Below are 12,903 nucleotides of genomic sequence, written 5' to 3'. Positions count from 1 at the left end.
GGGAGGGGGACTGGGACGCGGGGAGGGGGACTGGGACGCGGGGAGGGGGACTGGGACGCGGGGAGGGGGACTGACGTGCGGCAGCGGCGAGAGCGCTTTGGCGGAAGTGTTCCGTGTGAGCGCGCGGCGACTCCGGTTCGCCGGCCGGCGCGTGAGCGAGTCCCCACCCACCTTGAGCTCCTCCTTCTCGCCGTTGTCTCTGATGAAGACCTTCTCCAGCTCGTGGTTGATGCCCTCCATGCTGCTGGGCACCCTGGAGATGGAGGGCTTTGGCACCGTGATGTTGGTCAGCGGCATCTGGGATGACTTCGACATGGACGGTGGCTGGATGTACGCAGGGACACGGGCATGCACACACACACACACACACGCATGCATACACACACACACACGCACGCACGCACACCGAATAACAATGTCACACATTGACATTGACAGTATAGCGACACAAAACACAAAAATAGTAGTCCAAACATGCTATCGCGTTTCTTATTTTGTGTCAGTCACCCCAAGAGCCATTTCGGTCTGTACCCCTTGTCTAAATAAAGACTCCATCGAACGAATACACAGCGACTCCGTCGGCAGGGAAGGTTTCCGGGGGCGGAGCCGTACCTGAGTGTGGCTGGTGGAGGTGGAGGTGACGGTGGTGTGCTGGAGGGGGGACAGGCGGTCTTTGTCCCGGCCGTGACGAACTCCCTGCTTGCTGCGCTGGAGCTGCTGCCGGAGCTTGGCAATCTGCTGGAGAGGAAGAGGAGGGGGAAGAAGAGGAGAAGAATGAGACCACGGTACGGTAGGTGGAAGAAAGCGGAAACGGTAAGGGGAATAGCTGGGGAAGGGGGGGGGGGGGTGATACGTGTACATGGCTGGCGTAGGCGTTGGAGTAACTCAACAGAGCCACTAGGTGTCATCGTTATTTTGGAGAGAAAAAAAGACCCTGGCAGAAATGAGAGCTGCGTCACAGCCACTAGTGTGTGAAGCAGTGAGTCCCTGTGGTCTAGCTAGCAGAGATAATGTAAGGGCTAGAGAGAGAGAGAGAGAGAGGGAGAGAGGGAGAGAGGGAGAGAGATACAGTCCAGTCAGCCACTGATCTAATGGGAGAAATCCATAAAAAGTAATGAGCGCACACAGTATCTATTTGAGTATGCAAATGCATCTTAAAAGGCCCTATACGATATAGATAATGGACTTATTTGCATAGATCCTTACAGCCAACTTTTCAAAGGCACAAAAAAGGAGTGCACACAGGCTTAAAGTAGGTACTGTAGATATGATTGGGATCAGATGCTACTGTAACTTCTAACTGTGTGTGTGTGTGTGTGTGTGTGTGTGTGTGTGTGTGTGTGTGTGCGCGCGCACACATTTGTGTGTACACGCGACATAACTGTTGCTAGTGTAGATAGCACAGTAGTCGGCCAGACGGCACAATCCCTCCACTGTAGAGCAGTAGGCCAGGGGACAAGTCCAGACATGTTGCTGCGCTATGCCTTTCCATTCGCCATCCTTCATCAGCCTCTCTCTTCTCCTCTCTCTTCTCCTCTCTTTTCTCCCAGCCCTGGTCCCTGTCTCCACTACCCCGCAACACTTACTATAGCAACACAACACTGAGGGCCAAACAAACACACACAAGCCTGCCTGTATCACAGCACCTCTGAGAGGCCTGATATGTGATCCCCTCTCTTGAGCCATATAGGGGACCTGTTAGCTGCTCCACACAGAGTGAACCCAGAAGATATACTGTGCTCTTCACCTCCCCTGGGGTTTGACGATGACACACCCGCCATGTTGGTTTGAGAACCAGTCAGAACACACTATTACACTAGCAATAACGGTCGTCTATGCCCTCGTCTTTCACGTTTCTCATGTATGGATGGATGTTAGAATGTATGTACGTATTTATGTGTGTGTGTGTGTGTGTTTGTGTGTATGTATGTATGTATGTATGTATGTATGTATGTATGTATGTATGGATGTAGTACGTTTTTTTTTGTTTAGTTTGTCAAATGTGTGTACTGTGTGTTGCATATGTGAGCTGTGTCACAAGACCAATTTCAGCATTGCTGACAATAAAGTTGTAGCGTCTCGTATCGTATTAGCAGCTGTGGAAGGAATGGTCAGGCCTATGCTATGTTCCTTTACAGCTCGCACTGCCAAGACCTGCAAACTCTGAAGTAGTGAAAAAGGTGACGACATACAAAACTAAAAACCTCTAGATTCACTGAAACTACCATGGTTTACATAAAAAAGGTGACTGTAGCCAAAAGGGGACAAGTTTGCAGGTCTGACTGCCCTAGTCTACACAAGTCAATACACATTCTAAATCCACACAGTGGAGCCCCTTGAGATGTGATAAAGGCAGGATACGGTGCCTGAGTGAAAGATTGCGGTCCGAATGTAGAACGCAAAACTTCACCGGCCCCAACATGCAAATGAGGAGCCACTGCCAGCCAATAAAAAAGGGGAAGAAAAAACATAAATCAGAGGAGGGACCAGGTTGAGGAACCCTTATCTGCTCATCCTACTAACCCATAACCCCCAGATCTACCCAGCCACCCACTCCTTCATCCATCCACTGATCAGGGTCTACCCGCCCCCCCCCCACACACACACACACACACACATATCTCCTCTATCTTTCTTCCCCTCTCTCTCTGCCCCCGCCTCTCCCTTCTCTCCCCTCCTCTATTGACATCTGTGGTGTCTGTGTCAGCTCTGGTCTGCCGCAGCTCTGGTCTGTTACTCAGTAACGTGCCTGTGCACACATTACCCTGGAGCCGACTGGTGCTGGGCTTTTATTGTTCCCCTGCAACAGACAGCCAGGGCTGGGCGGGCAGAGAGGAGCCAAGAGCCAGGGCCGGGGGGGGGGGGGGGGCCATAAATTGCAACGGCTTATGGCCGTTGCCGAGAGGGGAAATGGGTAGTTAGGAGGGAGATAGCGTTATCTGCCGACTCCCTGCCGCGCCAGAGTATCTTCAGGGTGGAGCTGAGGGGAGGCGATAAGACAACGCCAGAGCGCCGGGGCCTTCTGACCAGCCCGCACCCTGCATCAGGAGCCCCGTGCACAAGTCTGAAAGTCACACAGGAAGTCATACTGTATTTGCGTACATGGGGCAGTGGTGTCGGTTGACTACTGTACCAACATCACTTTTTTATGCCGTGCCTGTTTGCGTGCGTGTGGGTCCTGTACCTCTTTGAGCTGGTCGGCGCTGCCCCAGGACGCCGAGCGCTGGTGGGTGTTCCTCTTTTCGCCCGATTCTTCACTCCAACATCCGGGGGTCTGGGGATGGAATTGAGAGGCGACACCGGCGTTACTGCCGTCCATCCCTCACCATCGCCGTTCAATGTAACGCTATCTCCGTGACATCACATCAGACAAGTCCACACACACAGGCAAGCACACTAGAAGACACGCTCGCACACGCACACACACGTGGCTACTCAGGGTGAAAGCTGAGCTGTGCTGAGCTGGGCAGTGCAATAAAGAGACAGACCAGTGTTTCTCTCTTACACACACACTGCCCTGACACCCTAGAGAGAGGGTGAGAGGAAATTGAATTGCTGCCTTACTCATCTTAATGGGCCCGGCTCAAAGGACTGTTTGTTTATTTTCAGCACCAAGCCATTTACTACAAGGCCTCTCTTTCTCTCTCTCTCTCTCTCTCTCTCTCTCCATCTGTGTCCTCAGACCTGCTCCACTTCATCCAGAGATGAAGACGGAGTGACCACAGAGAGACCAGCAGGGAGAGACCTCCAGACAGGTGACACCTTTGTTTTTTTTTTACATCCCTTCTGACTGTGACCCCGGCGCTCCGCAGGGCTGTCCCCCGACCTCTCTCTCTGGGAACATCGCCGGGGCGTACCGCCGCCGCGCCTCCCCCACAGCCCTCCGGGCGTTCCCGTAGGCCGCGGTCGGGTGTTTCCTACGCCACGCCGGCGGCCTAGTTTGACAGCGAGAGCTGCGGCCTAGCCATCTTACCGCTGCTCGCCGCACAATGGGAGCCGGGGCGAGGCCGGCCTGCGGCAGCGCCAGGTTGATTAATAAGTTATTATGTAAACTAGCCACACCGAGATAAAGACCCCCCACCCCACACACACCCTCCCCCCAGGGTGACCTGCTGGAGACAGTGAGAGGAAGAGGAAGAGAGAGAGAGAGGGAGAGAGAGAGAGAGAAAGAAAGAGAAGGGCTGTCTGGATAAATGGGAGGAAGACGCAGGCCGGCCCAGACCTACTATACTGTGTGTACAGCTAGTCTTACAGGGGGATTAGCAGGGTAGCTGGGGTGACTGTGCTCTGATAAAGAGACCCTGTGTGCTTCTCTGCTTTCCGGAGGGCAGGCAGAGACAGAGGGAGAGTGAAAGCAGCTTGCCACTGCGGGGAGTAATGGGAGTTGCTAGAGGCCATTGCCATTTGCCAGCAGCAGCTGTAAATGGCTAGTTCCCCTATTCGTCTCTGGCCAGACGTCACATTTCAAAGGTTGTCCTTCTGCAAACAGGTCAGCACCGTGCCAGGAAACGGGGTCGGCGAGACGACCGCTTTGAAGGCAGCGTTTTTCATCTCCGCTTTAAAGAGAGAGAGTGGGAGGGAAGCCACACGCTCTCTGTCTCTGTTTCTAACCAACCCCCACCTCTCTCTCTCACCCCCACATCCACATACAGTACAACACCCCCGCCCCCTCTCTCTCTGTGTGTCTCTCTCAGACAAACAGACCTCGTCCATCCCTCCTCCTTTTAGAGTGGAGATGTGCGACCGCACACCAACCCCTCCTCCGTCCACCTGCCCTGCATGTGTTCGTCAATGAACGGACGCCGTGGGGAAATTCCAGGTTTTCCGTTGGTTGAGCTTCTACATATGAATAGTGTCCTCATGGTGAAAGGGTTAACTTCCAGGCCAAGAGAGAGAGGGTGGGTTTGAGTGAGAGAGAGAGAGAGAGAGAGAGAGAGAGAGAGAGAGAGAGAGGGAGAGGGAGAGGGAGAGGGAGAGGGAGAGGGAGAGAGAGAGAGAGAGACAGAGAGAGCTGAATCAAGTCGGTTTGATTTGAGAGAGTAAACACTGTCACATTGATTGCAGCCGTGTAGATGGACTGTGCTGCGATCTGGCAATATGGCTGCTATTCTGATGTTATTGGGCCCCCGCAGTTACCAAGCAGCACAGCAAAAACAGGATGTGTGAGGTCATGTGGGGTGTCGCTTCTCTTCTGACTGACATACTTGACTCTGGTAGCGCAAGCCCTGCAGTTCCATGGGAAACTGCAAGATCACCGAGAGACAGTCAGTCACACAACCAAATGTTATGAGAAGCGCTCCTTATACACACCCCCTGCCTTGTTAAGTTCAAATGTCTTATTCAGCCCTCCTTTCACCTTGGGCTTGTTATGACCTGCCAGGTGTGTTTGTGGGTGTTAGAGGGCCCGGTACAGACCAGGAGGATAGATCCGGAACCAGGGAGAGGAAGAGGAGGAGGAGGAGGAGCAGGAGAGCATTCCAGCAACAGCAGCAGCAAAAACAGCGCCTCTCTGAACAAACATATCGACTTCACCCGACGGGCGGAGACGGAGCTGCGTGTTGGACAGGAGCTCCTACAGTAGGTGCTCGCAGTCACAATTGGGCCTTTGTGCCACCGCCGCCAGGGCCTGGTTAATAATGTACCAAGCCTCCGGGGCACAGAGAGGCCCTCTGCCTTCTGAAGGCCTGCGGAGGAGAAGGTGGTAAATGTCACACCGGTGGGAGGAAACGTGGTGGCGTGCAGACCTGCGCGCGCGAGAGGGAGAGAGAGAGGGAGAGAGAGAGAGAGGGTGAGGGTGAGAGAGAGAGAGGGAGAGAAAGAGAGAGAGAGAGGGAGAGAGAGAGAGCGAGAGAGAGAGGGAGAGAGAGCGAGAGAGAGAGCGAGAGAGGGAGAGAGAGAGGAAGAGAGAGAGGAAGAGAGAGACAGAGAGAGAGAGAGGAAGAGAGAGAGAGAGAGAGGGCAACGGGGGCTAACCACTCAAAGGGGAGCAGCTGGCAGGTGGCTGAGACACTGATACACAAACCAGCAACACCGACCACAGTCACAGCCACCCTCTATAGCCCATTACGTCTGCGCATAGGTCACCTGAATACATTCGCAGCACATACACAGCTTCCCACTGCCACAACCCCCCCCCCCCCCACCCACCCCCGAGTTGATGCAATAAGTGTATTTCACATCTCCCGAGACATTGCAAAAGACAAACCCTTAATAGTAGTGACCGTACAATGTGTCACTTCCCCAATGACAGAGTGGCTTGGTCACACTTCTGCTTCCTAGTTCCCCTCCACGCCCCAGCATGCCACCTCCATTGCCCTCGACAGCCAAAGGGCACCGACCAATTCACTTTTCCGCGAGCGTGTTATGCGGACCAACGTCTGTAGATCAGCACATCTGGTAACAGTAGGCCCTCATCTGACTTCCTCGCTTTAAAACGTCTGTGGGTGTTTCTCTTTACCCTGAAATGCCCCATGCGCTCGTCTGGGAGGGGAAGCAGGTACAACCTGGCCCAGTGTTGATGGTGTGGGGCAGGCGGGAGGTGGGCTGCGCCTACCTGTGTGGATTTATCTTTCATGCAAGAGGGGTAGTGCACGTGGGGGTCGCGTGGCCACTGCCCTGTGAGGTAGGGGCCTGTGATGGTGCCCAGGGAGGAAGTCCGCCGGATCGCCCCCGAGTTACGCACCTGCTGTGACTTTGACCTTTCAACTGCAGAGAGAAAAAAGAGACAACAACAGAGAGAGTTCAAATAAGTGAAAATACATGACGATGCACTGTGACTCCTTTCCACTGATGAAAACGCGTAGCAAGTTAAAAATAGGAGTCCCATTTCCATCTCTTTGTCGGACCAGATCAAAACATCAACCTTCATCAACAGTCAACGCAAACGTCAACGCAACTCATCCGAAACGCCGCGCCGCCCTCTCTTATCTAGAAAGACCCAGAAGGGAGGTTGCAGAGTAAGACAGTACTACTGCTAATAATCTATAGTCTCAGACTGGAGGTCGACATTGTTACCCTTGGAGGAGACTGGAAGTGAGGCAACCCTACACCTGATAAAAATACCTCACAAACACCCCCGGGCTACAGGATGTGCCAGACCGGAGGATCTAGGTCAAGGGCTTGGGCTCTACTGACAACACTGACGGGTGTGTGCCAGGTTTCCTAGTGTAGAAACAGCAATATTTACACCCTCCTGGCCCTTTGGCCTGCTCATCTCTTCGACAGCCTCCCCGGTCAGTACTGTATCTGTGTCAATAAAATCCCGGGTGTAAAGAGTAAACTTCGGCTGGGTTTTTATGAGAAGCGAAAAAAACAACCATCAAAGGCAAACCCAGTGCCAGGTTCCTGCAAAGCTCAGCAAACAGAACAGGTTTCTAGGAACAACATTCCAGGCTCACCCTATAAGATGAAACAGGCAAGTTTTGTAGCTGTACAATCTATTACTTTTTTTTTTTTGGCTCAACCAAACCCAAGCCTCTTCTACTAACTGTATCCTTATGACATTTTCAGTGAATGTGAGAATATTAGCCTATATGCTATATCATATTATCAGTCACAGATATTAGATATCTGAGACATTTCTAGAGACATTTCTATTAATCTCAGAGACAGAGATGCTCCATTCTCATTGGTTGTTAGGTCCCATGACCTCAGCTTCATGCCTTGTGTGGCCCTATGGGACTCGAGCTCCATAGAAGCCAGCAGAAGGCCTGGTCACCTGGTTTAAGCCCAGGAGATTACAGATACGCTCTTTAAGGAACTAATTTAGACTTGGCCGTGACCTTACACAAAACACGAGTATCTCAGAGGGCTGAACCGCACGCAGGACGAAAGAACAAACCCCAGCTGAGGCTAAGCTCCTCTTGCAAGACGTGTTTTGTCAGTCCCCTTGAGTCAGCATGTCTAGCTAGCCACGGCTGGGCACCCACAAGGCCTCCTGACTTCAAAAACACTCCTTAACCAGTATAAACACTAAATTACTGTATAAAGTTAAGTTCTTAATGATTCATGTTCTCCGTCATTGACTTGCTTTTTGTATAACCTCAATGTTTCCACACAAACAGATTTGACTTGTTTATTTGACCTGTGTGTAATCTCTATGAATGAAATAATATGCAACACACTGCCTTGGAAGGTCTTTGGTGTTTGTGAGCCATACTGTATACGTGTAAATGTCAGACACCAATGTGTCATGGAAGAAAAGACATTACCGCACACACGGACTTAGTAGACCTCATCTTGGTTTGCTGTGCTACTGCTGGCCTTTCCAGCACCAGCTCTGTAGCCTTGAGCTGTGCTTGTTCTGGTTAGTTAGTGACAAATAGGGGATTATTGCTTGTGAAGCGAGGTGAAACCGGTCTGATCTCTGAAAGGGCCAAACGTTCCAGGGCAGGCTGCTCTCTGGCAAAACGGCATACAGTGTCAGCACCCTGGCACACGCTTTTTTTTATGGTTTCCTGAGAGCAGATGGAAAGAAAGGCGCGGGGCTCTGCCAGGAGCTCTCGCATAAGGTCTCAGTGGGCGCTCCCAGCAGGCCTCTGAAGAGGGACAGACCCAAATTAGACCCAGGAGATACCGTGCTGTAGAAATGTCTCCATCTCTTCTCTGCTCTAAACGTAGTGGCGACGAGTTACTATGATGTCATTCAAAAAGGTCAGGACATGCGTGAGCATGATCGGAGTTTCATACTGTGCCTCGATCTCATATTGAGGGATTCAAAGCATCTGAATGGATGCAATGTAGAACATAGCCTACTGTACATGTGATGTCACTGTATGTATGTATCAGCCTATGAAATATCCTTGATTTCGTAATCAGGGAAACAAAAATAAAACCTGCTATTCACAGGCTAACACAGGTATATGAGATAACAACTTCAACATGCTACGACCAACGGTGTTGTTACCAGGCCTAGTTACCAGGTTTGCGCGGCTTAATATCTATTCTTGACCAGGACCATCCTGTTTGGGTTTTACGTCTGTGTAAATTACAGCCTAGTCCTTATATAATGGCGTAGACAAACGTATGATTACTGAATATTTACACAGAGAAATGGCTGTGAAGTTCACAAAGGGGTTGAATGTGCATTCTTTACATAATATCTCTCCATCTGCTATGCAAAGTCCTAAATGTGTGTGTGTGTGGTATGCAACAGGAAATAAGGGTAGTCCTATGCACATGGATTCCACACATTTCTTCTTATGACAAACATCTTGCACATGGTTCAGCAGTCTCCCCGTGCCTGTAACAAGACGACTTTCCCAGGAAGTGGACTATTATTGTGTTGCATTCTTTCTTTGAAAGCGCACATACAACTTTTTTTTAAAATGGATTTACAAGACCATAGTTGGCTTTTAAATGAACTGATGCATCACACTTCACTCCCTTCCCATCGTTCTTTCTCTTTGAATTTAGGACTGTACGTTGTGAGCTCACAAGCAGTGAATGATCATAGCTCAGTTAAAGCCTCCCTCACATTTAAAAATCTGGCATTCACTGTCCAATCCATAGCTCAGCATGAAATGAAGATTAAGAAATGACGAGACATAATTCTTCTATACCCTCTCTCTGATCACCTGAAAAAAGAATTGACCTGGCATCGTTTTCAACATTGAAGCTGTTCGTGCCAGAGTATTCCAAATCACTTCCAGCCTTCAGTCCACCCAAGCCTGGTTTACAAGCAATACGCTTAAAGAGCTGTAACTATAACGACAGGATTTAACTACTTCACCACTCTCCTTCCCATGAATCCCCTGCTTTACAACAATAGATTATTTTATTCCATGGCACATAGGCATGTACATAGCCATGTAGGCTACACCTAGCTCAGTATGGCAACATGCAGAGGAAAGACTAAGGTTGTCCATGTTGCATCAAAGCTAAATAATTGTGTAGGAAGTCATAATAACATGGAAGGTTATCTAGCAAATACCCTGGCTACAGCTGTACGGTAGATGATCGCCTGAGTGCCTATGATGGGATTTCAATTGTCTAAATACCTGGGAAAGGTGTTGCATTAGAAGGACCATTAGAGTGAGGAGTGAGAGCCGAGTGGGCCGGTCTCTCCTGGGGTGCGTCTGCCTGGTATGAGGCATGATGTCATCCTTTAGAACCTTAAAAGGTCAAGTGATGGAATGTCAGCCGGGCCTTTCCTGCCTAGTCATCGCAGGAACGCTGTCAACCTAACATACCGTAGGCATGTGGTATAAATTCACACATTAATAAATGTGACCATAGACGATAATGACTACACGGTCAAGAGAGACTTAGACCTTGAGTGTCTGTGGTCATCCATGTCCTGCAGTTTGACCAACTCATATTGCATCCATCATCTCTTGCTGGACATGGTGGGAGGTCACAGCTTTCAGGGGGGGGGGGGGGGTCATGTTGTCATGGATGTCAGCTTACCAAAACCTGAGGAATCTGCACTGCAGCAAAACTGCATTGACTGGAGTCTACATGCTGTTTGAGTGGTGCACCTGGTGGGCGCCACTACTAGAAATACAAGAAACAATATTGAAAACTAGAAGTACCATCGCTGCAACCTATGATTCGGCCCATATTAACTATGTGTTAGCCTGATAAGGCAAATCCTTTTTTTCTTTTTTACTTCAAATAGCTTGCGAGATAGGAGCCCTGCCTTGATAATGGAGACTGACTGTCCACCCTGGCCGATTTCTATACGCTACCATACTTCAACCTAAAGAAGCTTTTTGACCTGTTGACGATGCCTCAGTTTTGTCAGCCAAGCACCCCAGCAAGAAGCGACGTGCTGGTGACTATCAAACTAATTTAAACAGGGAAAAAATAAAACTTGTACATCTATCTCTGTCTCCCGTAGACGATTAAAAGAAACACTTAAAAGAGGACACTCACTCTACTTTACAATGGTGGCTGGGGTGTGACAGGACGTCACTGGTTCAATCACTGACTTACTTCTGAGTGCAGGAAGAGACCTGGCTGGTTGCAACATTATTGAGTGGTCAGACTTCTGCATTTCAATATCCACATTATTACACTCCAGAGGAAACCCTGCTCCTCCAGAGAAAATAGTCTTCTTTATATATGTCTAGTTTTATTTACCTGTCGAAGAGAGCTTTTGAGATTTGAGACATGTGTGGCAATGTTGTGACACCACACTTGCAGCTTCTTAAAAATGTTTGCAATCAGATGAGCAGCACTGCAAAACAATTCCTGTGTTTACGTCTGAGAGATAGGCTGCTAGGCCCTGCTGTAGCCACCCGACCTTCCAGTAACGACGTAATTCTTTCCATTTCTTTGGCCGGTAAACAAGCGTTTTGAAAGGTCGCCGTGCATAATCCATACCATGCATCAATCATGTTCCTGCTTCGTTTCCGCATAAATGTTCTTTTCGATGATTCGATTGAAAGACCAAAGTGCTGTTCTGCCTGGCGCGTCCTAGTTCAGAGGGAACTGCATCACCACCACTGCCACGATTCACATTCATAATACAGTAAACGACATAGCTACCGACCTCAGATATCGCGCAGTCACAGTATTCCACTGGATCAAAACAAGTCACCTATTTTAAAGCATCCTCTATGCTACTCGGCTCGCTAGTCACTCATGCTACCAACATGGAACATTTGGGTAAACTACGTCATACGCAATAAAAAAAAAAACATCCATTCCAATGATTCCACGCACGTAATTAAACGGCGAAACGTCGCTATAAAATGCCATGGATATGTCCCTCGATTTATGATCATAATAATCTTAGCGATAGCTTGCTACCTTCGCTGATGATGCTATGGCGTCTTGAGCATCCGAGACCCCCCCCACTCACACACATTTGACCCAATTAGCTAGCCTAGCTAGCTAGCAACAGAGCTATCCTGCTCAGATGATGGAGAAGAAAAATGGACACAGTCACTTAGAAGATACTGCACCTTTGAACACAGGAGAATGTGAACCCCGCTCAGGTGAGTCCTTGTCAGGCGGCGAGCGTCTCTGCCTTGCGAGCAGCCGGCCCTCCGAGCCGTTTCCCCCGGGGTTGAGCAGCAGCTGCGTGGGGCTGCTGGTGGGGCTGGAGCCGCGGGATGTGGTCGGTCCTGTGTTGCTCCCAACTGAGAAGGAGGAGGAAGAGCGGGTTGGGCTGGGCTGATTTCCACGCAGGAGCTGAAACGGCACCGTGGCACGAATAGGCTGCAAGCGAATCGTGGTGCCGTTGTTGCAAGCGGGAGAGATGGTCGGGGAGCCGTCGCTGCTGCGTTTCACCCGCTGTTGTTGTTGCTGTTGTTGTTGTTGGGACGAGTTCGTTCCTGATGATGCTGACATTATGACTCTTCCAATTTACAAACTTTAAAAAGACTATTTAAAAATCCAAAGAGTTTGACCAAGTTAGGTAGGCCTCAACCCCAATACATGTATTTATTTCAACGGAATAAAAAGTTAACAGCCTTAACTATTTGCAAACAGTTAGCCTACTTTTTGTGATGTTCGTTCACACTATCAGTCAGCCTGCCCAGTTGCTAGCTAGCTCAGATCGCGACGTTACATTTAAGTAATGTTTTTGAGACTAGCTACTTACTTGCTACAGTACTTACAATGTTCCACATAATCGTTCTAAATGTAGTATGTCCTCAAGTCTTATTAAAACCAGAATGTCAACCAAGTTGTTTCTTTACTCAGTACATTACCACTACGTTCTCTCTATTTCATCTCTATGCTTACTCGCTGTATCGGCACAAGCAGCCCAGGCTGACTGACCGGGGCGGGGGGAAGTCACTCACTGGAAACCTTTGGTTGGCCAATGAAATGCTTGGAGAATATATTCAGTGGTTATAACGTGTGCATTTATCAATAGATTCATTGAAGACCAATTGAGGATTATTGCAGACAATTGCAGGTGATTCTTAAAAAGCAAGAAAAAAGTATTTTATA

At 49.5% G+C, this 12,903-nt stretch overlaps 1 protein-coding gene across 2 annotated transcripts in view; it reads right to left on the bottom strand.

The window, feature by feature from the left end:
• The window catches only part of glcci1a (glucocorticoid induced 1a), an 18,206-nt gene extending 5,540 nt beyond the window's left edge, over positions 1–12,666 (bottom strand). The window contains exons 1-5 of one of the 2 annotated variants that reach the window (XM_084454906.1): positions 11,910–12,666; positions 6,554–6,705; positions 3,185–3,274; positions 613–738; positions 172–324 (exon numbers count right to left, since the gene is read on the bottom strand). In XM_084454906.1, coding sequence (XP_084311032.1) covers positions 172–324; positions 613–738; positions 3,185–3,274; positions 6,554–6,705; positions 11,910–12,297 — 909 coding nt within the window. In that variant the 5' untranslated portion in view covers positions 12,298–12,666. The remainder of the gene's footprint in view (positions 1–171; positions 325–612; positions 739–3,184; positions 3,275–6,553; positions 6,706–11,909) is intronic. The other variant, XM_084454907.1, reaches the window with a different exon arrangement.
• Between the last annotated feature and the right edge of the window lie 237 nt (positions 12,667–12,903).

The sequence above is a fragment of the Borostomias antarcticus genome, assembly GCF_949987555.1.
Source record: "Borostomias antarcticus genome assembly, chromosome: 21".
Taxonomy (NCBI): Eukaryota; Metazoa; Chordata; class Actinopteri; order Stomiiformes; family Stomiidae; genus Borostomias; species Borostomias antarcticus.
This window is presented reverse-complemented; position numbering and strand designations above follow the sequence as displayed.